Genomic DNA, 26,707 nt, shown 5'->3' with positions numbered 1-26,707 from the left:
TAATCTTGCAAGTACTCCCATATTCTAAAAAACCGGAATAAAAAACCATTAGGAGCACAGAAATTGAGTTTAGAACAATGATACACTGCTGAATGTGGAATGTATCACTTCAGCACTCTTCTAACTTCTGCTCCTGTAATAAGGAAAATGAGAAACAGTTTCAAATATCCCTCAGATTAATCCTCATGCTATGCACAGTGTTGGCAGCAGAGATTCCAGTTTAATCAAGCCAAAAATTATTCATGAAATGAAAGAAATGCTAAATTTATAAGTTGCTTTTCTGGACCTTTTCCTATGATGTGCATTGCACAGACTACCTGCAGAGCTAGATCTCCACATACAATCAGGATTAGAAGAGAATGCTTTGAGGTGAAGAACAAGCTCAGTGCTGTGCCCCTCATTAATACAGTCTGAGGAATCATTGAGATGCTGTTTTCTTGCAGTCACAGGAATATATTTAGTCAAGAATTCATAATGTAAACACACACAAAAGATTATTTCCATATCTTTTTTATAAATATGGGGGAAGCAAGAAGTCTCTACCTGAACTAGCAATAGTAGTTGTTTTCTTTAAACTAATGAACATGTATTACTACTCTGATGGAACTAGCTCTTCCTCCCACTGAGAACTGAATTTCTTTGTCTTGACAATTACAGCAGTAATTTACAAGTCAAATTAATAGTGGAATACTTTTGGTATTGTTTCTAACTTCTTTAAGTGTTACTAACAAAGATGGATATAAGTATAAGATCCACTGAACAATAAATACAGCATGGAAAGAGCTGGAATAGTAAGATCATAAGGATAATAACTTATGAGAAAATTTCTGTTATAAAATTGCAATTTTTCTATATTGCAGTTATGAAAAGAGAGGTCAGAGTTGTCAGAATAATTGAAAACACATTAAAATTTATCTGCCTTGTTAGATCACACCTTGTAATTGCTTCCAGTTGGAGGAGATGGAAGATATTATTCAGTGTTTTTATGGCCTTGCTTTAGCAGAAAGTGAAACATCTCTTCATACACAGTATGGGGAACAAGTATTCATCTTCTCATCCAAGCAAAGTATCTCCAGATTAATATAATAAATTATTTCTGATAATAATGATGTGTGATAATAATCTGTGGATAAACATGATTTATCCACCTGTCAAAAATGCTAAAAGGAAGGGAATTTACAAAGTGCAGTTTATTGGATAGAGTTGCGCTTCAGACAGCCATCTATCCTCAGAAGGTTTTAGTGCAATCTGCCATTTTAAATTAATTGTACACAGGAATTCAAACACCTGTTTTAATCACTCAGCTATTCAACATAGTTTTCAGTGGCATTCTGGTCATTATGACATTTCAGACATCTCTATCCTAGATGATTCCAGTACTTCCAGTGTTTGGCTATATACATGTGCATGACATAGAGAAAAGCTATATTCACAGAATGCTTTCTCACAGAATTTCTCTCCTTTGCCTCTAAAACACTTCACTGACATTAATGTGTTAGAAAATTTGTGATTTATGTCTTAGGAGGCCATTAGTCATTCAGTTTAATGACAAACTCGAAAAATTTTATTTTTTTGTAGTAGGTTCTTTTCATGAAGCATGAGTTGTCAAAACAGGCATGGACATGAATGGACAAAATCATGAACTAGACAAAAAAAAAAAAAATCACACATAACCTAAAGTAAATGTTCATATTTTCTCTGCAGGACATCTGTAAGAACTACAACCTCAAAATAGCGTGTTTAGTACCATAGGGCATTTATATTCTGCTATTTATATTATTGCTTGAAAATAAGGACTAATGAGTAAATGTGGAGATCAATGCAGGCCCCCAAGCTTGAATTATGCCAGGTTATTTTGGATTTGGTACTTTAACATTTTTTTAGTTATCTCTGTCTATAGATATATATATATATATATCTGTATAATTGCTTCAATCATATACAGTAGTTTTCTCAATTTTATATTAGTTTCAAACTTACATGTAAACTGAGATAATACAAATTTTAAAAAAACAGCACTTGCTATAAAAGGCTGTTAAAAATATTACAAATGTCAAGACTAGAAACCAACATATTCCCATGGCATCTTATTGAGTTACCTTAACTTTTACTGTGTTTTTTCTTATGTGTATGTCACTGCATGCAAATTCAGACATTTAAGTCAGCTGCATTCAGCAGCTAGAGACCCAAGATTCTTCATGAGTGAAAGAGAGCAGTTTCCCATCCTGTGCTTCACAGCAAGCACTAACATCAAGATTCCTAGTCTGTCTGCAGATAAGTACTTATGCTCATTTAAATTACCTTCATCATGCATATTTGAAGTTTGATTGATGCCAACACTCAATTTATGGACTTATGTGATGACTCCACATGTTTACACTCCTCTAGACTATTTACAGAATCTCTTAGGAAACCTGTGCTTTTAAATTGATCCCCAAGGCCACTAAATGTAAGGGTAAATTTTGTAGGGTGAGCTTTGAGATTTGGATCTAGACATCTATTTTCAGCATTGATGGTACATTTTTTTGTTTAACAGTGATATTGACAGTGAAATAAAAGCTGCTCAGTAGGTTTGTTATTTAATTAGTGTTAATTGCATACTTAAGTGTACAACCTCTTTTTCAAGAAATGCTTAGTAACTTCTGGTATTATTGCAAGCACTGCTAATGTCTAGGAAAACTTCAAAACATTTTGGAAAAGTTTTAAGCACTCGTTATTCAAATAGAAGTGTATCTAAAGTTAGCAACTGGAAGTACCCCTGGCAAGTAATGAATGTCATGATAAATTTATTACTGTCAACATTTCATAAAGGAAACATTGCTTTAAAATAACACTTTAAAATCCCCAGCTTTTTATTGCTCTTTTCTCTCTCAGTAAGCTCAAGACATAAAAAAAAAAAACAAACCACAATTTCAGGATTCTAAAATAACGTTCTAAAATAACGGCAATGTAAGTAAGCACCAAAAAAAGTCCATGTAAGTTTTTCATTTGTTTCATCCTCCAAAAAGATCACAATATCAAATTTCAAATAAAATATTCTCAAACACATTAGCTTGTTTTTAAAATGCTAATATGATGTTATGCATCAACTGAGAAACTGTAAGTTTATTCAGACTATGCATATATGTGCAGTAAGATTTACACATTTTTATCCCATTCAGAGAAGTATTTAAATTGTATGGAATATGTTAACTGTTATGAAGATGACTGTAAAACTCTGTGTGGAAGCATGTTCTATTTGAAGCAAAAAAAAGAAGTACTTTGGAAAGAATTATTTGAATTACAGAGATACTGCATTGGCACTTTTTCTCTCCATAAAGAGGAAAGAAAAACAAATCATTTAGAAAGAAAAAATGGCAGGTAACAAGTGAAATTTAATGTTAGAAGTTGTGGGATTTAGCATCATTTGTGTGTTCAGTCTTGGGCTTCAAAAAGGAAATGCAAAAGAGATGTTAATTAATCTCGTCTTTTAAGGTTGAAACCAAATCATCCTTTACTATAAGCCAAGGTGAACTGATGGTCTAAATCAAAGTCGCTGCATGGTTACCAGCGGAGAAATATTTCCTGTTTCAAGACTCAATTATTTTGGTTCAAGTACTTGCCATAAACCTGACCACACTAAGTTGTTAAAAATACCACACATTTATACAACAAAACATTTTTGTGACTTAAGTCTACAAATACAAAATAACCCAATTTACCTAAACATGTTTTCCTCTGTCAAATGGTATTTTTTAACTTACTCTATCTGTCATAAGCCATTACCTTGGCACTCACTTTGATGCCTTGCCAAGGTTTACCTAGAACGCTAAATGGAACTAAAGAATAAAGTAGGTATTTATTAAAAGGCTTCAGTGGATACACCTTGGGCAATACAAGAGCTAAGCCAGGGCTACACCCAACTTGAAACCCAAAATGATCACAAAATGGACCACTGGTCACGAGGTCTCTCACTTTTATAAGTTCTAGTCCATTTGCATATTGGAGTTACTTGCCCAATTATAGCTTTAGGTTATGAAGTCCCATTCTTCTTGTTTTTCTTTCTTCAGTCCACTTTGTTTATGCTCTTGGGCCTGAAATTTGGATCAGTTGTCCTTGGTCCCCAGCTAGAAAAGGAATTGTTCTGTCTAGCTACTCTGTGAAGAGATTTTACCATCCCTTATTATGAAGCACAGAACCACACACTAAAGCAGTAGAGAATCTGAAAAATCTAAAAGCCAAAACCTAAGGCATCAACTTCCCAAACTTAATCCAAAAAGCCATGAAAATAAGCCTGATCCAATTCAGTAAGCCTGCTTCAATTTCTAGGGAGGAAAATATTTTTTTTTGCCACACTCTCTGCCCCATACAATTCTTCTGCTTGAATTAGAAAGTGTTCCAACAAGATATACAAAACTGTTCTTTAATTCCACAGACAAGGGCGCCCTCTAAACTAGATACATGTCAAACCTTTCCACAATTATAAGTGAACACATGCTGACCTTTCCAATTACATTAAAATGAATATTTGAAAACGTTATACAAAACCTGCTAGAAGGAAAGACAAGAATTTATGTGAAAGACTGTTAACTTTAATTTCTTAAGAATTTCCGTATGTCAAATATTTGCAGTTTTGAAGATTGATGCTAGTATTATTCCTTTTCCCTGCCTAACTTGTCATTTTCACCATTGTCACCTCAATAAATACTCACACAGTTGACATTTACCTCTGCCTTCCCATTGAAACAGAGGAGAGTCATATGTCTGATGTTGTTTGCATCAACCATTTCATTTCTTATTAAATTATCAGGAAAGTGTTTTCTTTTTGCATTGATATAATAATTAGTGAATTATGCCCTATATGAATTTACACACACTTCATTCACCATTCATTTCCTGCTGTTCTATTTTTGTTTCTTTTAAATTTTTTAAGTTTTGTGTGTCAACCAGAGACAAAAGTAATTTTTTTCATTCTGCCCCGGCATTTTTCTTCATTATTTTTGACAAATGTAAGTTGATCTTAGACTTGTGGAATGCAACCAGTTCTATCAGATCTGTAGATGATAACAAAGATTGATAGTGCCTCATGTAACAGGCCACAGCATCACTGAAGGGCAATAACAAACGTTAGAAGAAACAGTCATTAAAGGTTATATTGAGAAATTGTCAGCAGTTTTATGCCAGTCACACAACAATCACAATCGGTTTCTTGTGTTAATAAATAAGAAATCTACCTTTTGAAACATATACTTTATTGTCTGTGAATTTTGATGGTTTTAAGAGTGAAAATGTTTTAGTGCTGTAATTATTGAGAGATGAAAATAGAAAAAGAGCAGTGTTTTGATAGGTAAACACATAATCACTTACCTTCTCTGCTGATTGGGCCGTACCAAAAAAGATTGGAATAAAAGCTAACCAAATTATGCAGGTTGTGTACATAGTAAATCCAATAGGTTTTGCTTCATTGAAGGTCTCTGGAACCCCTCTCGTTTTAATAGCATAAACAGTACATGTGACCATCAAGAGAATACTATATCCAAGGGAACAAATGAGAGAAAGATCTGAAATGTCACATTTGAGAACTCCTCTGGCATTTTCTGGTTCAAGTGTCCTCTGCTCTCCATAGTCTACAATGGTATGTGGTGGATCGATAGCAAACCAGATGAAGACTCCAATAAGCTGGAAGGATATGAGGCTGAAAGTGATCACCAGCTGAGAAGCTGGACTAATAAATTTGGGAGCTGTGACAGATTTTTTACCTTGTTCAAATATTCTGTGAATCCTGTTTGTTTTGGTGAGCAACGCAGCATAGCTGAAACACATGCCGAGTCCTAGAAAGATCCTTCGAAATGAGCAGACCACTGTGTCAGGAGCTGCAATCATTAAAAAAGTAATGGAGTAACAGAGAAAAATGCCAGTCAGGAGCACATAGCTGAGCTCCCGCCCAGAGGCCCTGACGATGGGCGTGTCGTTGTAGCGGACAAATGTCACAATCACAAAGGTGGTGGCGATGATCCCGAGAATAGCGATGAAGACAGGCACGATGGCCCAAGGAGAGTGCCACTCCAGCTTGATGATAGGGATAAGCTGGCAATCCGTGCGGTTGGCATTTGGCCTCTTGTTGATGGGACAGAGTTCACAGTTGAATTCATCCACCTGGTAGTGGTAGCCCTCGCAGCGCTCGCAGTGCCAGCAGCAGGGCACTCCCTTCACCGTCTTCTTTCTCTCCCCAGCTTTACAGGGCAGGCTGCAGACAGATGCTGGATGAGTGTGTTCTCTGTTAGCCCACTGCATGTCTTCTACCTGTGGGTATAAAAAATTAATGAGACTTCTATTTTCCTTCATTTATAATATCCTAATCCTGGCCACAGGTTTGTCATAAATCACTACTTGCTGACAGCACAAATACAGTTTACCATAATAAGAAACCTGTTTCTTTCCCTTGCACTGACTTTAAAAAAGTGTTAAATGGTTGTGTCCAATAAATCATTTATGCCACAGGCTTGATGAGTGTCATTAGTTTCTATTTACCTCTTTACTGCTGACCAAATTGACATCTGTAAAGATATTTATTGACTCCAGGCTAGTTTAAAAGCAAAAAGCCTCACATACAGTGCTGTAAAAAGTTAATCACATGCAAATATAAATATCAGTAGTTCTCAAACATTTAATTACAAAATAAGTCTATTTTCAGAGTGAGCTTCAGAGCAATTTCTGATACAGTAAAAAAATAAATTAAAATCTCCATGCATCAGCTCTGGCACAACAGAGTTCCATGGTTTGTGATGCCATCCCTTCCACAAAAGTGGATATTTTATACTTTTCCACCTTTGATGCCTTGAAATACTCAAAAGTATTTTGTTTGCATTTCTAGAAGATTAAAATAAGCATATACTGCTTTCTGAATAACAATGGAAAAAGATGTCATGACTACTGCCTTAGTTCTCCTGATATAATAAGTCCAGGGATCCTTTTGTAGCACATAACAATGCAATCTTGTTTTAGAAATCCCAGCTTTCCCTGCAGCAGCACATTAGCAAAATATACTTTTTTCATTCACATATTTATTCTTCCTGCACGCCCTGCAAATGAAATCTGAAGAGTGAACTCTTGGATTTGAAGAATTTCCTACTTAACGTTATCACTCAGCTTGGTGCCAGCTGTCCCTAGCCCGCCCTCATTGAAGCCCTGTTCTGCAGATGTCACTGGGAGTGAGCCAGAGCTGAGGGCAGAGCAGAGCCCCTGGTGGGCAGCAGAACCGCTCCTTGTTTCTCCAGGCCCCACCTTTCACTCCTTTGTGAGCTGGCGAGCACTCAAGGACAAAGCACTTCCCTTGTTCTTGCCTATTAAGTACTTAGCACTTTTGTTTCATTTGGAGGCTGTATTCATAAGCGAAACAGCAGTAACAAAACTTCAGGCGTCAGGAATGTTTTCAGTTCCCTCTGGAGGAGGACAGAATGAGGACAGCTTATAAAAAGGGGTAATTTTGGCCTTTAAAGTTTATTTTTTCAGCAACTTTTCAACAGACTTGAGTGGGAATCACAGGGTAGCATTGCTGGCTTTATATGCTTCCCCCAGTGAGCCAGAGCAGCAGTTCCAGCGCTGCTCAGGGTGAATAAAGCAGCAACAAGCAGCTAGACTCCTGCTCTCCTCTGTGCCCCTTCGGTGCTGGACTTTGATGTTCTCCACTCCAAGGGACCACAGAGTAACAGAGAATCACTCTTAAAACCAGCTCTGTGAACCCCCAGAGTCACTCGAGGATTTCAGTGGGAGGGGATCCTGAATCCCCAGAAGTCAACCAGATTTTATATCAAGGATTGTGATGACTCTGCAAAATACATCATCTGGTGACTATGGAAAAGAAAATCATTCAAGCAATTAGCTTCCTAAAAAGCACAAGAATAACCCAGTTTTGTATGAAACAGCTTTAATACAGCTCCAGCAGAGTACTTGGTACACTAAGAAAAAATTCACCTCTTTTACAATCTCCTGGTTTTAATCACTGAAATCCTAAAAGTCCACATAACCTCTTATTGTTTCATCTACTTGGTGTGAGAAAAAACATGCTATGATGAAATCAGCATGATAGTGAAGGCAATTTGCCTTCACATTGTTGCTAGGAGAATAAATACAAATCTTGTGATTTAGTCACACACTACAATAATGGGGGGCAACAGTAAACCATGGTCATTAATCCAGAATTGTGGATAAATTTGGGATGACTCAGAAAACCACAGTTCTACATATTGGCTAGATTATAGCACACAATGCAGAATCACCAGGAGAGCAAACACCACCTTATCCAGCAGAGACAGAATGGCATGGACAGGCAATATCTCATCCAGCAGAAAGCCTGACAGGATAAAGCTTAGCTGTCCCATTTTCAAACACATTTGAATTAGAAAGGTGAGTTTATACCAGATCAGTATTTCATACCATGAGTCTACAGTGGGGGTTTTTTGGCATTAAGCATCCTAAGGTCACATTTACTGTATTGTGAATGGATGGCTTAGATAAGTACAGAGAATTCCCTTTTGTCTTTTAGAGCTTCTACTTTACTAAAAAGAAAATTTAAAAATTAAAAAAAAAATCCTTTAATTTTACAGCTATTTAAAATTTCACATACTTTTGCCCTGAAAGTATTTTAATTGACTAAAAACACGCCTAAAATCTCTTCATGGTTTACAAAACATTAAAGTGTCTCAGATTACACCTCACATTGGCAACAACTGATAATAAATCCTAGTTCTGAAGATAGCTGACAACAATTTATATGTTTTTCACTCTGATACATCTGATACAAACTAAAAAAGATATAATTTCCAGCATATAAATTTATATAAAGTTATGAATGTTGAAAAACTCACTGGATAAAGAATTATTTTTCCTAATAAATTACCTATTAATATAAACACTATTGACTGGTTAGCCATAGAAAAAGTCAAACAAAAATTAATCTTAAAGCATAAAAAGTTCTAAATCAATGTAGAAAATAACCAGAATGAATGGCTGGGGTAGGCGGATTTTACAAGGTTTAAATCCTATGTTTTAAAATCTTGATTGTCTGGATTAATTTTCTAGGCAAAAAACTACATGTAGGGTGACCTACATGATTTATCAAAAAGCTTTAAAAAAATGTTATGAGTTTTTGCTCATTAGTTTTGTACTAGTACAAAGAGTAGTACTGTTGTACTGCTATTTAAGAAGAAAGAGGAGATATAGTCCAATAAACATTGGCCAGTGTTTGAAATTGAAAATTGCTTCAAAATACTTGTATATCTAAGAAAATTCTGGCATTTGGGGATGAAAACTCTGGCAATTTGTGGAAAGATGGAATTCTCCTATGAACAGAACCATCTGACAACTCAGTTTTTAGCTCCATTAACAAAGAATGTGCCACAGCAAGAACCAATCAGCAGAGCAAAATTGTTAATTCTGAGGAACTTATGATAACATTGGTCTGTATTTGAAATTAGAGTCTGCAGAAGAAGGTTATATTGACCTATTTTTGACATAGTTCAGTGGGATTCATTAATGAAGATTAACTGTCCTTCTGGAAAGCACTTATTTTTTTTTTTCATTTCAGCCCAAAGCAGCCCTGTTCACTTAGCCCAAGACCCCCTCTACAATGAGTGAGTGTGCTAAGTGGGAATAATTAGATTCCTTTCACTAGCTGACTCTTGATTGAAACCAAAATGCTGATGTGTGTATATCCTCAGACTGCTGCTTGGACAGTACTCTAGAAGATAGAGCAGGGGAAACTATACCTCAGAGTGAGCACTATGCTTTTATTACACTTGAACAGGTCTGTTAAGGGTTTCTGTATATGCAGATCTTAATAACTGGAAATTCATGTTAATTCTGGTCATCTGGTTCACTCCCAGCTATCCACAACCTGCAGCAGTCTTTGCCTGTAGTGTATTTTTGAGCTATTCTTTTGCATAATATAAAAGTAATAAGTAAATTAAGTACAAAACATAATTACAATAGTCTTAAATATCTATCCGTTTTTTCACTGATTGTATGTATCAAAGATTCCAGTTTCTTGAACCTGCGCAGAAGATTCGCCCATGTCATTAATTTTCTCTCTTTATGAGCGAGTACTATTGATCCCACTTCTTCTCTGAGATTAACTTTATACAATAAATGACAGCAGGAACTGTTAAGAAACTACAAAACAAGGGAGGATCGTTTAGGAACATAAAACAAGGGACAATTATAATTTTCAGAGCTACTGAAAACCTGTAATAGTCAAGCTTTAAAGGGAGTTGCTGGATGCTCATCCTCTTCTGAAAATCATAATTTTTTATGTAGACATAAACACTTAGCAATGGAACTTTCAAAAGTGCCAAGGGGAACTTGCTCAATATAGCTAATTAATTTAAATGAGAGTTAAGTGCCTTGTCTGTTTAAGTGCTTTTGAAAATCCCACTATGCTTCCATCTGCAGTTTTCACCACAAAAATACTTTGGAAAACTTGCCCTAAAGTGATCCAGAAGTTCAAATGTTATAAAACTAACTTCAGGGGATCTTAACTTTAGGCACACATTTCTAAAGATTGTCATGGGGGAAAGAAACTGTCAAAGAGGCCAAAGTCAGACAAAAGAAGCACAGAAAAGAAGGTGCTTTTTGACATTGAAAAAGGATTAAATTCTGCAACTCTTCAGCTCTTACTGATTAAAATGTTTGGGTCTGCAGCATTCTTTATACTGCTCAGAGCTTACCAAGGCTGAGCAGGTCTCAGATTGTTAAGTAGCCTTGGGTAAACATGGTTTCTGGAAGATTTATTTTGTCACCTCATTTTCATGTGATGTCTTCTGGATCCAGTTCACTACAAGGCAAAGTTCATTGCTAAATCTATGTGATATCATCTAGCTCAGCTGGACTGGGATAGCCCAGCCCTGTACCTAGTATTAGTAATGGTTTAAACATTATCTCAATTTCATTTGAGTAGCTTCTCTGAATTTGGAAAATACCTGGTCAATGTGCTATCATGGAATACCTCATATTTCCCCAAGATGTGGTTCCATTTCCTACTATTCCAATACTTGCCAGCGTGAAAACATCAGAAATACTTTGACAGCATATCTGCAAGACGTGTATTCATTTGCTATGAAATGGATCATGATAGAAAAAGAGAATGGCTTCATTGCTATTTCAACAGACATAAAAATCGTCTCTACATGAGATATCTGCCTGATGGGGCTGCAATTTGCTTTAATGTGCAGCATTAAGATTCACAGTTCACTAAACCATTAAAATACAGACAAAATGCCATTTCATATCAAAACCAAATAAACACCTCTGTCCTTCATGAACATTGCAAACACAATTCCCTCTAATATCTAATAATAGAGCTAAAAACTTAATGATGTGAGAACTTGGCTAAAAGAATACAAGATTGACATGATACAGTACAAATAGCATATTCACATTTTTGGAACCTACATTCTTCCAATTACCAGGCAACTCATTTAGCAATGTCATTTAGCAATGCCCACAGCAACTGGAGAAGACTGATCAAAAATGCTAATAGGTCAAATATAATTTCTGAATTATGTGTCCAATATATATGTACAATAGCACTCTGTCTCCTGTTCTTAATTGTCATGGAGAAACTTACCAGTTACTTAATTCAGCAACCCATGAACAATATAAAGGCACCTGGACAACATTCAAAGGGTTTTTCAGAGTAATGGCTTGGGTAACATTTAAATGTTTCTGATTACGCTATATTATCACTTGCAGGAATTTTCATTTTTCTTTCAAATCTTAGAGCCTGATATTCATTTAAAAAATGAAAAATGAATGTTTAATTGTCTTGTTGTAACAAATGGAATTATGTGAGTTCTGGATAGAGTAATGCAAATGGTAATTATAAGAGTTGTGGGAGCAGACAGACTGTAGTCAGTTAGCCAAGACCTTCAGAAGGATCAGGAGTCTTATATATAAATTCATGGGACTTTTAATAGATACTGAGATTCTCAGCTATAACAATGACAAAGAACTGAAATAACACCTCCAATATCACTAGGATTTTTCTAATTTCTATCTCAAATTCCTGAGAGTATTTACCTTCTGACCAAAAAGGCCCATCATAGAAGTATAGCAAGAGAGAGAATTAAGGGAATTTCATCCAGTGTTTGGATTTTAAATTTGTCTTATATATCTATTCTCACAGTAAAAGTTAAAGTCTTTAATGTACCTTGCCCAATCAAGTCATCCAAACCATTAAAACCCAAAATTAAACTGAACTGGTTCAACTAAACAAATTCATTTTGAGTCTAAATATAATGATAATTGCATTCTGTCTGCCAGATAGACTTATCCCATTAGAGAAAAGCTGGGTATACAAACAACTATTTAAGCAGGCATGTACAGAAGGGCAATAATCAATGACAAAAAATATTGTTTATATTAAAATAAAACAAAAGAAACAAAACAGAAAACTACTCCAGATTGCCATGCCAGTATAAGATCACTATCATTTCCAAATTTTCCATAATTGCTGTAAATTATTTATATCATTCACCCTATACAGATGTTTTTTCTAACAACTGAGATGTCATTTTCATTAATTTTAGGCATTGATATTCCAAGAGTTCTGCAAAGAACATGGAATTATATATTTGGTTTTACCATGTACTGGTTGAAAACTAATGCAGTCTAATATCAGTTTGAGGAGTCTGAGAAGCTTGATGAGTATGAAAGGATCAGGCTGAAATACTACAAGGCAAATAATTTTTTCTCTTTTTCTTTAGGATCAGAAGTACAGGTTGTTGAAAGAATCCAGATGGAAGCTGACTTCTGCTAACTGTAAGTTCACCTGCCCAAATTTCTCCCTAGGGAAACCAGTTACCTCTCTCACAGCTTTCTTGAAGGAAAAACAATTAAATTTAATATAATTTTTGTTTTAATATTTACATGTATAATTATTTTTATGCAAATGTGATATAAGGAAGGAAGGAAGGAAGGAAGGAAGGAAGGAAGGAAGGAAGGAAGGAAGGAAGGAAGGAAGGAAGGAAGGAAATATTGTTAGTGGTGCAGCTTTGGTCTCTAAGCCAAGACACAGCCTATATGGCTCTGATACAGTCTGAGTCATGGACAAATTATTTAACCTTCTTGAATCTCAACCTTTCAGTCCACTGGAGAGAAGCTGTAATGCAGACAAGAGTGGAGACACTTTATTTGAAAATGTGGGTAAAAATTTCAGCATGGGGGAGTTAGTGATGTCCATCTCTCAGGTTTAGAAGGTTTTTTTGCCCAACAATTATAGTTTAGAAAATTTGACTAAGTCAACTTTTAATTTTAAAACTGAGCAGTATATTTTCAAAGAACCAATACCAAAAATATCATCATAGTTCTGTGCTTTCTCAGCATGTCATAATCTTTCTTGTTATCTTCCGTTTTCAGAACTGCAATATCACCAATCTCTGGAATTACTAAAATAAAGAGAATGCATTTTTATTGTTCTGAACACGTTAACAAGTCATTCTCAGTTAGAGAAAAATACTTATAGGGAAGGATGCTCTAAGGTAATACATAAAAATTTAAAATAATGCTATTAAAAATAAAAAGATTCTTATGTTCATAAATAGAGAAGTTTAAATACTTGCCTTGCTTTATTAATGCAAATATGTTATTTAGTGCGCTGATATAGTAATTTTACCTCAAAGAAACCAACCCATATAATTAAGTCATGTAATTACTAATGCCTGCTGAATACTTACATAGAGGAGCACACTGTGATACCCTAAAATGGGGAATAATCATGCCATGGTATCACAATATACAGAGAGTGTTTATTAGTACTATGCAGTCTTAAACTGCTAGCCTTTATATGGCTTGGGATCTACTTTATTTTTTTCTTTTTAGCTGTTCTTGGCTTGTTTTGGTTCAGGATTTTTTTGTTTGTTTGTTTTTGTTTTGTTTTTACTTATACTTTAGTCCTCCCATGATTTGGTTTCTTTTGATTCTTTCAGAATTGCTGGCCCCAGCAGATACTTGGTACAAAGGTAGGAGGAGCTGTAGTGTAATAACTTCTTCTATTTGCCAAACAAGAAACATTAATATGGATGTAATAATTGGAAAACATAATTTTACTCTCAAATGCCTTGGGGAGTAGACAACACAAAGTGCATGATTAGCAGGTCGTCAAATAAAGAACTACTGTTACTGCACTGTGTAACCACCAAATGGAATTTTACAGAAATCTAGTAGGCACTTCTATTCAACACATGCAATTTATTTTTTTTCTTTACTGAAAGCATAGACCACAATTAATTTTCAAGCACTTGCTTCTGAAGATAGCCTCTTTATTTACAAAGGAGAAAAAATTACCCTCAACCAAATCAAAGAAGCCCAACAAACCAAAACACACCACCACAGAAACATCCCATTCTAGGTGACATTGGCAGACTTCAGATTTTTTGAAAGCTCTTTCAGTGATCTACTTTCTATATTTTTAAAACATATAATTAGTACCAATGTATGAGACTGAAAATCAGGTTTCCAAAGTTATTCTTTATGCAGACCACTTTCACATAGACAATCTCTCTTGCATATCCTTACCTAGAGGGCCCTGCTGCCCTTACATGTCCCTGACATGCACTTTAAGAGAATTTTATGAGCATTTATAAATAAAACTCATGATGTACACACAGGGATTGAAGTCATTATGCACTACCAAAAACAGACTGGGTCATAATTTTTCATATGTAATTTAAGAGGTGTTTAAGAAAAGACTGGATGTGGCATTAAGTGCCATGGTCTAGTTGACAAGATGGTGTTGTGTCATAGGTTGGACTTCATGATCTCAAGGGTTTTTTCAATCAGCTTACATGATTCTGTGATTCTGTGTTCACAAACACTCAAATTAAAAACAAACTAACTAAATTCCCCCAAAACTTGTCAGATTTAGATTTTGAAATAAATGGGCTTTTGAGAGGAGATCTTCCACCATCACATTTTCGTTTTATCAACTGATTGGTTCTGCTCATCTCTAGTACTAAGGCTATGTGAACCATAGTGCTTGAAGTACTTTTTTACTTCCTGCAGTTGATCATGAAGAAATGGCCTACAAGCATACCTTAAAAATTTAGTGTTTTGAGAAAAGAAAAGGAGCATGGTTCTTGCAAAGAGTTTTTTAACATCACTTTCTTGTGCCTAGAGAATCTTCTTCATTCTTCCCAAGGCCCATCACTAGTCTAATAGCTTAGCTGCATTTCTTGATGAAAGTTTTAATACCCACAACAAACATGCTTCCTACCAAATCCAGTTATTTTAGCTACAGTTATCTAAATTAGGGCTGGCTTGTCCCCAGCCCAGTGCTCCATAGCTACTGTGTTTCCCTCCAATCTGTGTCAGGTTCCTTTCAAACTCAATGGTCCCCAGATTCTTCCTCACTTCACAACTCAGCATAGACAAAAGGAACACAAGGGGTTCAGCACAGTTGCCATTTGAATTTAATACAGATTCTTTTTTTAAATTTTAAGACTATATCATTTCATAAATCCCATTTGTTTCATGAAAAATATTCGCCATGACATGATTTTAATTATTGTATTGATTAAAGGTGAGTTTATCAAAACAAAGAGCTGTTGTCCCCAAACGCCTTCAGGATGGGCTGTGAAACAAATGTACTGGGCTAAACCTTCAGCCGATTTAGTTCAGCCCAGAAAGTTTAGTACCACAATGCCAACAAGTTACTATTTCTTAAGGGGATGACCTGTCACAGTTTTTATCTTTAATATTTAATTATTTTTAAAATAGAATTCAGCCAATCACAAAAAGCCTCAGTTGAATGTGAAGAAAAAGATGCTGATAAGTTTGTTTAGGTTTTAATCCTCCCCCACTATTTTTAAATGGTTTAATCTACCTCCTATTTCTTGATCAGAGCAAAAGGCGCTGTGTGCATGAAACAGAAAAATGAATGGTCCCAGATTCCATCCTGCACAACCCTTTTTTACAATTAATACTAACACAGATAATGTATTCTTTTTATTCCTGCTCTGCTCACAGACCAAGATGTCAATTGCACTAAGGGCTATACAAATCTACAAGAAAAAATTATGGTCTCAATCCCAAAGAATTTACAGTCAAACTATAAGATAAAGGAGAGCAGAGTATTGGAAGAATAGAGAACAGACCACCCTAAAACTATTAAGGCAACACAGATCAGCATGATCAGCCACCTTGAACAGGGGTTTTTTGAGGAAATTTTGTCAAAAAAGATTCTTAAGGAGGCAACAGAAAGAGGAAACCAGGGCAATTTTGTATCTATTTACTGAGCTTTCATCCAAGCATAAGACAGACAGCATGAAGGCATTGTCTTCACCAGTGACCTCTCAAAGAGTAACATAAAACAGAGCTGAAATATCCTGTGCATCTTAGTTTCTAAAAAATGTTTTAGCAAAGCGAAGCACTCAAAATTTTGGGAAACATTGCCTTCACTTCAGCAACCTTCATTGACTCTGACAGAGGAACAGACAAACTCAGCTGAAATACAAGGATCAAATTTATTTACTTGCCTGAAAAAAAAGAGGCACTATATACCTAAACTGTTCCTGACACATTTGTCCAACCTGTTTTTAGGAAAGAAAAGCTGTAGTACATTATACTCTGAAACATATCAAACTCTAAACCCCAGAACAGTACTTAAAAATGGTTTCCCACTTCAATGACACATATCTTATTTTCCAGCTCCTCTTCATGAAGAGTCAGATCTTTTCATGATAAAGACTTTGAATTTTTAGCACTACATAAACAAAAGAAATCACACTAGCCCTTATAACACAGTTCCAGACAGGAAGTAAGACCACATACACAAAAAGTGTGAAAGTCTGAACTAACTCTGAACAGGCAGAAAACAGACTGTATTTTATACTGACATTTCCAGCAGCAGGAGAAGAGCTTTCACTGCCAAGTTAGTGCTGTTGCTTAGAATGAAGAGTCAATAATTAAATTTAAAATTCTGCAGAGAGACCTAGTGATCTGGAAGGAACAAAAATAAGCACAAGGAAGAAGTTTAAACTAGAGAAAGTGCCACACATCATGTTTATTCAGGGGGGGAAGAAACAAACCAAACCCAAAAATACGTCTTACTAAAGAAATACGGGTGAGGATTTTCAAAATGAAAGTGAGAGGGTTTCCTATGGACTAAAAATATTGGGATTTATTTTATAATATTTACAGAACTGAGTAGATAGCAAGCTCTTGAGACTTTAAGGGGAAAATATGGAGAATTTGAAAATGGGAAACCTAGTGCTTACATGCTGAAAAGGGAGGGAATGAAGAAGCCAGGGAATTATCAATCATTCATTTTGACTTGGATTCCAAGAAAAATCCTGAAAGAAATAAACAAACACATTTCAAAAACAGATAGAAAACAAACAAGACAAGTAACAGCCAAAAGGGATCTGTCATCAATGGGCTGTCACATTTCCTTCAGCGAGAGGGTAACAGGCAATGTGGATGAGAGACAAGCAGCCAGGTGTCATTTATCTTAACATTAGAAGGATTTTTGACAACATCTCAAATTACACTCTCAGTCACAAGCAACCTAGTGAAACATATTTAGCCCCTAAGGGCTAGGTGCAAATTATATCAGAAAGCTGAGGAAAGATAAATTTGTAGTTGATTTACTGTCAGAAGGGAAGGGATGGCACTGGGTGTGGTCTGTGGTTAGTCTGCTATTATTCAATATTTGTAATAACCACTCATTTTGTCTGGATCATAAAATAGAGTATAGGGTGATCAGATTTGGGCAGTAACACTGGGAAAGGCTGAAGCCATGCTGAAGGTCAGAATATTTATTTCAAATGATACTGGAGAGTCTGAAAAAATGAAGCATACCATTCAACAGGGACAACTAGCAGTACCTTATGCATCAGGAAGGACAGAGGTGGCAGCTCTGCAGGAGAAAAAGAGATCCCAGGGCTCTAGTAGATTGTGATATATTGAACCAATGTTGTCCTGTTGCAAAAGGGGCAAATGCCAGATAAATGCAGATAGATACAACAGTCTTCCCCCTCTACTCTCCATCATGGCTACATGAAATTATGTTTCTCCTGTACTCTGCACTAGTGAGACTGCAGTCAGAACACTTTCTGAAGGCGAGGTCATTGTGTTTCCCTTTGAAGGAGAATCAAATGGGGAGTCCAGAGGAAAGCTGCAAAGATCAGAAGCACGTCTAGAAAACACGATCTGTGTGACTAAATTGAACAAATTCCTCTTGTATAGCCTGAAGAAATAACATAGCCTAGGAGGTACAACAACAGTCCTCAAATACATGAAAAGGATGAGGATGTGCACGATGTACACTGAATAAAATAAGCTTAAATTATAGCAAGAAGGAGTAAAGTTAGGTATTCTTAAGACACTTTGGAGAGATAAGAGTAGCTAAAAAATGAAAGATAATGCCTTCAGAAGCTGCAAAGTCTCCATCCTTAAAACAACATAACTGTAGAAGATGTTCACTTTATCCAAGGGCTAGAGAGTCTCTTGAGATCCCTTTTGCTGTCTTCTATAACGCAAAGGCAGATTTCAGGTACTAACTATTTTGAGAACAAATAAAAATATCATAACTAGGCTAAATAAATAGGAAAATAGAAAAATGCCAATGTACTCTCTTGGCAGCTAAGTTCTTTAGGCTGTCTTTTGCGATTTTACAGAATACCTATTTAGGAAAATATTTACAAGAAAAAAGTAAACAAGAAATTGTAATGATCCTACTTTTCCTATGTCTTGCATAATTAATGATGCATTTTAAATATTGTATGGTAAATTGCTTTTGTTTGCAGTGAAAATGCTTCTCTAAGTGTTAGGGAAAGAAGGTCTAAGTAAAAGAAATCAGCACTGCCGCAATAATAAACTGTTTCCCACATAAGGGAACTTAAATCAATTTGGGATATATTAAGCATCTAGCATGTAAAAAAAGAAGTCCAAATTGAAGTCTTATATGAGAATGGAAAACAGGTAGACAAGTTGTCCTTAACCAGTAAAGTGATGCACGATCTGAAGCAAAAGAAAATCCTAAATAAATAACCAGGTTTATAACTCCATAAATCTTTCATGGCTTTCTTTTAGAGCTCTTGCCAAAGACTGCTAAAGACAGTCTTGTATTCGGCACAAAACCAAGTATAGGAGTCCAGTTGCTTCTATGCCTCCCAGCATTTGCTCAAGAGATACAGGACATTGCCTCTGAGGGGATTATTAGAAGATCAAATCCACCAAACAAATGAAAGCCAGAAAACTTTAGAAGTGATGACCCCATCTTAGAATCACTGTGCAAAATCAGTATTTACAGCTCACCTGCTCCACATAGCCCAGGGCAGCCCAGTACTTAATTATCCTCATCCTTAGAATCTTCTAGCATGTCTGCATTAGATATCTCTCACTGTAACTCAAATCTACTACTTCTAATGGCCAAATTAACTATGTCTAACATAGTTCTTTTTCTGAATAATCCCTTCTGTATTGGAAGAGATTAACACAGCCCCCCTCAATGCAGTTTTCTTCAGACTAAACAACCCTACTCTGCTCAATCTTTCCCTAAAGGCATATTTTAGATGGCTGATCATTGTAATTGCTTGCAGCTGGACTCTCTCCAGCTACTTTACTTTTCAGACAGAAGTCACAGTTCTGCTAAGGAGCTCACAGCACCGCAGAAGAGAGAACAGATCAATTACATCACAAGTCTAGGAGTTCCTTGCTGTAATGGCTTCTGGTGATGCAAATCAGTTAGCCATTCCAAAGCTATTGCTTAGCCTTATGCCTAAGTTTTCCATAAAAGGGGAGCTCACTTCAATTCCTGCAGTTACCAGAAAGGGCACTGCAATCCTCCTTCTTTGACCCAGTCATTTCAAGCATATTTTATTGACATATTCAACACTAAATTTGTTTACTGTAAGCTGAAGTTACAATTAAATTAGCTATGCATTCTTGATTTCCTGTGGTAAGATGTATTAATATCATCATTAAATCTAGTGATACCATTTTGGATATTCAGAAAATAATTCCCTATCTTTAAAAATATATTTTTTTTTAATAGTGTTTGAGGGCTTATCCAGATGAAAAGTCCTGGATAAATATTAGATTACTATCCTAAAGTAATTAAAATAATATTAGTGCAAGATGAAGAGAATTGCAACAAAGCAAACAGAAAAAAAATAATCATACAGTAGTGTTCTGCTAACTGCTGGTTATTCTCTTTCATCATATAATAACTATTGAAGGCCTTTTTCATTTTCCATTTAATGATTGTTAATTTTGTGGTAGACTTCCATTATGTAACACAAATGAGCAATAATTAATTTAATCATTTAATCTGCAATTTTTGCTTTTAAGGACTTTTAAACAATTTGCTTCAAGCTTTAAAGGGCAGTTCAATTTTCAAATTACAAGACATATGTAAATTTCAGGGTGGTGTCAATGCTAAAACTCACATTAGCTTGTACCAGGGGAGTAGCTAACCCTGCTCTATAGTCCTCTGTATGAATGCAAAACTCTCTGGAAATTCATTCAAAAGCTCCTGAATTTTTATTGTTCTATCACTGCTCACTTTTTTTACTGTGAAAGAGAAAAGAATATTTTAAAAGATAAGTTCTATGCTTGTCATTTCTTTCCAGTTTGTTGAAAAAACAGGAATACTCTTGGTCCTGTTGGTTATGGCTATTCAAAGAACAATTCATTCTAATCATACCACTTTTACAAAGGATGAACACAAAAAGCTATAAAATATCTACCACCCAGTCGAGAATCCTGTGACAAATTCACAGCCAAACATACAACTGCAACTTCATGCTTCATTTGAGGAACCTGACTTTCACTCACCCTGACAAGGTGAGAAAAAAGTCACTATTCATCCTAACTCTCAAGCAGAGACTGTTTCACTGGAAATTTCCTATCATTCTAATGAAGAAAAAATGGTTATCAAATTTCAGGACATTTTCCCAGCAGCTATCTTTTATCCATTTTATTTTTTGGGGGTTTTTTTTTGTTGTTGTTTTTCTATAGAAAATCAGTCAAGAAGTCTATTTCATTGAGGGGAAAAGACTATTAGGATCAAAGTAAAAAACACTTCAGAAGGAAGACAAGTTGTCATTCTCCTTCAGTTCTTCTAAGGTCATTGGCTCTTGAATGTAGGTTCTGTTTTGATTTTCAGTTATGTCTGAAATAGTTTCTGTCTAATATGGGCACTTCTGAAAATCATTTAATGCTCTTTTAACATCTGTATTCAGCCTATTTCTACCCCATTACAAAGCTTTTTATATCAATACAACCCATAACTTTTCAATAGCATAAAATCCCAATTTTATTCATTGTTTCTTGTGTTTTTTTGTCTTGTATGCACTTCTCATTTACAGTAGCCAACTGTTGACTTATCTTTTTAATCTAGAATTGGTCCTTAGCAGACACAATTTTCATATTGACCTAAGAAACGAACAGTAGGGAAGAATAAATCCTGAGTCATACTACTTGACCAGTGCTAAGATCAAGACTAGTTTTGTGAAAACTTACTAGTCTAAAAACCATAGCAGTCTCTTCTATTTTCAGCCTTATGTAGAATAAAGAAAGATAGCAGTACAATTTTGAGAAGAATAGAAGAACCTAAAACATTTTTGCTTGCCTCCTTTAGTTTTATTTTTAACCTGGGATCAAAAATTTTCAGTCAGATGACATGGGTTTGTTAGAGTGAAAGTTTGAACTCTACTGCCTTATTACATGCAGGCAGAAGAACACCCTGCAGGCCATGTGATTGTCATATTTTGTTTATAGATATAATCATATTCAGCACTAAGTGCTTTTGTTGTGTATTTCCCTGTACTGTGTTCTTTTGTTAAACACAGAGCTTAGGTTCAGCATTTTAAAAACATCTATCAATTATATAATAGCTACCACAGGAAAAGAAGAGGCTTTCTGACTTCTTTAATGAAATACAGTGGCCTACAGCAAAGCTTAAAACTTATTTAATGCAGTTATGGAAAACATCAGAAGTTTTTTGAGTCATTTTCTTTTACCATGTCACAAGAAAGGGAACTAATGGATTTTGAATCTGTAACTTTCAAAAATAATTGACTAATTTCAGTGTTGATGGATTCCTTCAGTATTAGATACAAGACACGAGGCCTAGAAAAGAAGAGAAATCAAATACTGATTCAAATATCTGTATGATCTGGCTGCCTGAAGGGAAGCTCACTGTCAGTGTGAGGTTCCCAATTTTTACTAGTTCACCAATCACTGTGCTTAAGGCTGATGGTGCTTATGGCTGTCTCTCTGATAGTTCATCACGTCAGTGTAATTTTAATTTATAGTTTTCTTCATAAATCATTATGGAAAAATGGATGCCCCTGAGTCATTTATATCCTCGGTGCATACACTCCACAAATGTGAAAGCTTATGCATCTTATTATTTCTAAGAGAAGGTTAGAAATCTGTTATTGTAAAATCTCTTTTTTATTTTAACAGAACTCTTGTGCTCCAGTGAAAAAACAAAACAAGACACGAAAATCCCAAACCAAACAACAAAACAAATACAAGTGAATTCTGTTTTTAAAATTCACTGTTTTCACTTGAAACACAGAATCAGAGAAAGGCCTGTATTCAAAGCAACCTGAAAGATCATCCACTCCCAACCCCTCTGCTGTGAGCAGGGTCACCTTTCACTAGACCAGGTTGCTTAGAACCCATCCAACCCAGCCTCAAACAGCTCCAAGGAAACATGCAGGGTTTTTGCATGCTTTGGATTTTTCTTAAGGAATAGTATCATGTAAGTTGACATCCACTCCAGCATTTTAACTGCATCTGTGCTAAATGTGTGATTTTGAAATCACCCATAATTGTGTCTGCCTGAAGACTCATCAGAAGATCAAAATCACTAACTTGGAATATGGATTAAGATCTACATATTTCTTTCTTAATGGAGTCTTTCAACATAGATTTTGGTAGATAGAAACAATGTATAACCTTGAAATGTAATCTTATATCGTTTCAAATTGTATTTTAAAATATGTGGGTTTTTTTTTTTAAGTCAATTATTAGATTTTAAAATTCTTTCAACTTTTCTGTTTCCAACTGGTACTTAGCTTTAAAAACAGAGCATTTTAAAATGCTTTTAGAGGATTTTAAAACAAATGTTCAGAGAAAAAAAGAAATTAACCAAAACAAACTGAATGAGTTTCTAAGGAAAGGAACTCAGGAAGTGATTATCAAAACTTTAGGACTGGAACTATTTCCATCTACTGCCACTGACATAAACCATCAGTCAATATGTGGGTCTAGTCTAGCCCTTATAACAGCACATGCAATACAGAACACAGTTTCTAAGGGTGAATTCATTATTAATCATAGAAAGAACTTGATTCAAATTATAAGTGCAAAGAAAAGCAAGCTTGTTTCTAACAACTTTACTTGTACAGATATTACATGGTTGAGAGCTCAAATTTGCTAAACCCACACATCTGTAGAGAACTTTTACGTGTGACCTGGTATGCAAAATGCTGTTGCAATATGAATAAAACATAACTTTTGCAGAAAAGCTACCTTTGCCTGAATTTTTATTCATATAAACCAGAAATTTTTTTTTGGAAGAAAGCATTTTAACTATCAGACTTCCCTGAAAATTAAGTTATCTTTTTTCTACTGATAAAGAAAATTATGAAAGTAAACAGAAAACACTGACAGTTAATGTATCATCAATGAGCAGAAGTTCTAAGGCAGGTATTTCTTTTCTTCCTTTAAAATCATACTAAAAGTTTAAAAGGTCTGGTTGTTTCCAGTATATTAGGATCACCTAAAGTCAGGAAACCTTGGAGAGTAAAAGGACTTTACTAAAACGGGTCTAAATTTACATGGTCAAATTCATCAGACAGTCAGGTTATTTGAGATTATTGTTGGACATTTCTAAATATTTGATTTCAGAGTTTCTTTGTGTCTGTCAAAGACTGAGATACCTTATTCAAACTCAATAATCATGCAAAAATTTTAATTTGGAAGATGGTTAGTGTTTCTTGATTTAATTTATCTACTGTATCAGCATTGTCATGCATTTATTTTGTAAGAATTACAAGAGTAGGACTGATCAGTAGTCATGAAGTGCCTGTATCTGGAAGATATAGTTGCTTCAGAGGAAATGTAAAAGGTCAGTTAGCCTAAAGGAGAGCATTAATGCTACTGAAGTCTCCTTGAAGAAGCCAGCACCAGAGCTGGAAGGGTCCCTGCAGCTGGTGAAGCCTGCTGAGAAAGAGCCCCTCAGGGAGTGTGATGCAGAGTCTTTATCCAGCCCCTTTCTGCCCAAAGGGAAACCAGCACTGCAACAAGAAAGGAACAAGTCTGAAGCTTGACAAGGACCCTGCAGAGTCAGTGAAACTTTAAGGAGCCAGAGACATCTGCAGAGCAACCCTGAATTCTGAGGGTGGTGGCCAGAGACAGACTGGGGCTGGCTACCAGGTGAGAAGACACAGCCCAGACAAAAACCTGCAGCCAAAATATGATCTAAATTAGCAAAGAGCATCTTAAGGAAAAGGAAACTTGAAAAGTAGAGGGAATGAGGAAATCAGAAATAGAAAAGGGAAACCTTTCAATTAAATTATTTAGATGGAAGATATGTTCTAGTTTGCCTTACAATAATTTTTCCAAGGGTTGAACTGTACTAAAAACCTGATACTTTCAAGATTTATTTTTCTGACAGGGAAAATGAACAGAATAATAAAAACGTTAAATTTTCTGAAGCGCAATAACAGCTGCATAGATGAACATCATCATAAACACATCATAGCTACAACATGTTCTGCACAATTTGAGGAAGAAATATCTGTAAAAACCAGGGTAGAGGTATCTACAGAGGATATCTAACTTACAAATATTCACTAAAAATCATAGTTACATGTATCTTCATTAAAAGTAAACTAGAGGAAAAAGGGTACAGGGGGGAAAGTATTGTATTTTAAAAGCATCTCCTTTAAAGAGCAGCAGGGTAAAAATTATTCTGCCATCTTAATGCTGCTTCACTTTCAATAAATATAGATGTTTTCACAGAAACTAATGAAAACATCCACTGTGTTCCCTATGATTCATTGGCAATCAAAAGCACTTCCTAATTTGCAATATGATGATCTGGAGTATTGACAATCATTCAGAAAGATGGCTTGGTTTTAATATATTTTGTCTAGTGAGAGGAGGCAGCAGCTTTGCCACAGCAGATCATCATCTGTCATAACTGCCATCAGGACCTGCTAAGAGTTCAGTGAGGGTGCAGGAGGAGCCAGCCCTGTGTGCCTGCTCCCATCCTGGCCCGGCTGAGCAGGGGCTCTGCAGCAGAGCAGGGGGTGGTGGAGCGAGAGCAGGGCCCTCACACAAGGCTGGGAGCACAACCTGGCACTGCAGGGCACTGTGCCAGCCCACCCGTGTATGGGGACAGAATATAAGAAAATAAAGATAGTGTAGAAAGTAATCTCACCCCTAAGGAGTTGCAGCTGGGCCAATTATCAAAGATTAGGAGCAGGCCTGACTTTAACAAGCCACAGCTGTAACCAATGAGAAGAAGAGTGCTATAAAAGAGTGGGTTGGCTGGTTGAAAAGGGAATTGGAGTCAGTTGGCTACTTTGTGGAGAAGAAAGAGTTAGTGCTCTGAGGAGGCACCCATGAGAAACACCAAGAAGGAGTGAAACTTTTGTGATAAGGAGACAACAGTATGGAACCCCTGTGATAAGATGGCAACACACCCGTATCTTCACAACTCCACATACTGACAGAGCCTGCCTGAGAGCTGGAAAAACCAAATGCATCCAGCACGTGACCTCGTGGGGGTGAGAAAAGAGAGCCAAACAACCTTCAACACATCCTTAACTAATGAGAGTTAATGAGGGCATGCTTAGATAAAACCTTTCCAGTTAGATTTGTGGTCAATGTGGTTAGCACGATGTGGTTTCAGTAGTATGAGTACCCATCAATCCAATCATATTTCAGTGTTCCCTCGAGTACATATACATGAGGCAGAAATAATGGGACTGAAAAACTACAGGCTTAATGAAAAATTTAGAAGTCTAGGGGGACATTAAAAAGGACAGATCATAAAGAAACTACAATTGAAGCAAAATTTTCAGCATCTTTTTTGATGTTACTATATAACTGTTATGTTAGTACTAGCATTTGTGCAAAATGTGTGTATCAGTTTTTGAATTAATAAATACTAACTTTTCAGAAAAATGTAGCAATTATCAAAATCTCAAATGTATTCATAATAGCTATGATAAGAATCTAACTGTAGTCTTTTCCAGATATTAATGTTTAATATTAAACTTGTTTAACCATTTTTTTTCCTTTCATGCCCTCCAACACACAGATATCATGTTAGTGAAGGGAAATAACACTGCCACACAATCTGCAACACATGGCTTCTTTTGGTAGGCTTTTTTTCTATTTGGACAGAATAACTAAATAATTGAGTCCCTGACAAGTAGTTACAGATATTAAATTGTAGATATGCTATAGTGGTTTAACAGCTGTGGATGAAAATGGGGAGCTATCATATGTGTTATTGTGGATAGCACTCAGATAATTATTGCAAAATAGTCTGAACAGGGGAATAATTTGTAAATATTTACTACACTGTCTTTGTAACTCTTCATCAGGAACCTCTCACATGGAAAACCAGAGATATTTGAAACCTTTTTTGTGGTTTTATTGAATTCACTGCACAAACTTGCTTTGGTGTATCTACTCAACAATT

General features: G+C 35.7%; 1 protein-coding gene across 2 annotated transcripts in view; it reads right to left on the bottom strand.

The window, feature by feature from the left end:
• Window positions 1-26,707, bottom strand: part of GRM8 (glutamate metabotropic receptor 8) — a 306,821-nt gene that overhangs the window by 37,243 nt on the left and 242,871 nt on the right. For both annotated transcript variants that reach the window (XM_054280971.1, XM_054280962.1), the window contains exon 8: window positions 5,347-6,282. In XM_054280971.1, the coding sequence (XP_054136946.1) occupies window positions 5,347-6,282 (936 nt within the window). The remainder of the gene's footprint in view (window positions 1-5,346; window positions 6,283-26,707) is intronic.

Source organism: Melozone crissalis, unplaced genomic scaffold, assembly GCF_028551555.1.
Source record: "Melozone crissalis strain CALT ecotype California unplaced genomic scaffold, PUWL_Pcris_2 ptg000004l_1, whole genome shotgun sequence".
In the NCBI taxonomy this organism is placed as follows: Eukaryota; Metazoa; Chordata; class Aves; order Passeriformes; family Passerellidae; genus Melozone; species Melozone crissalis.
Note: the sequence above shows the minus strand (reverse complement) of the source record. Positions and strands in the feature narration are given on the sequence as shown.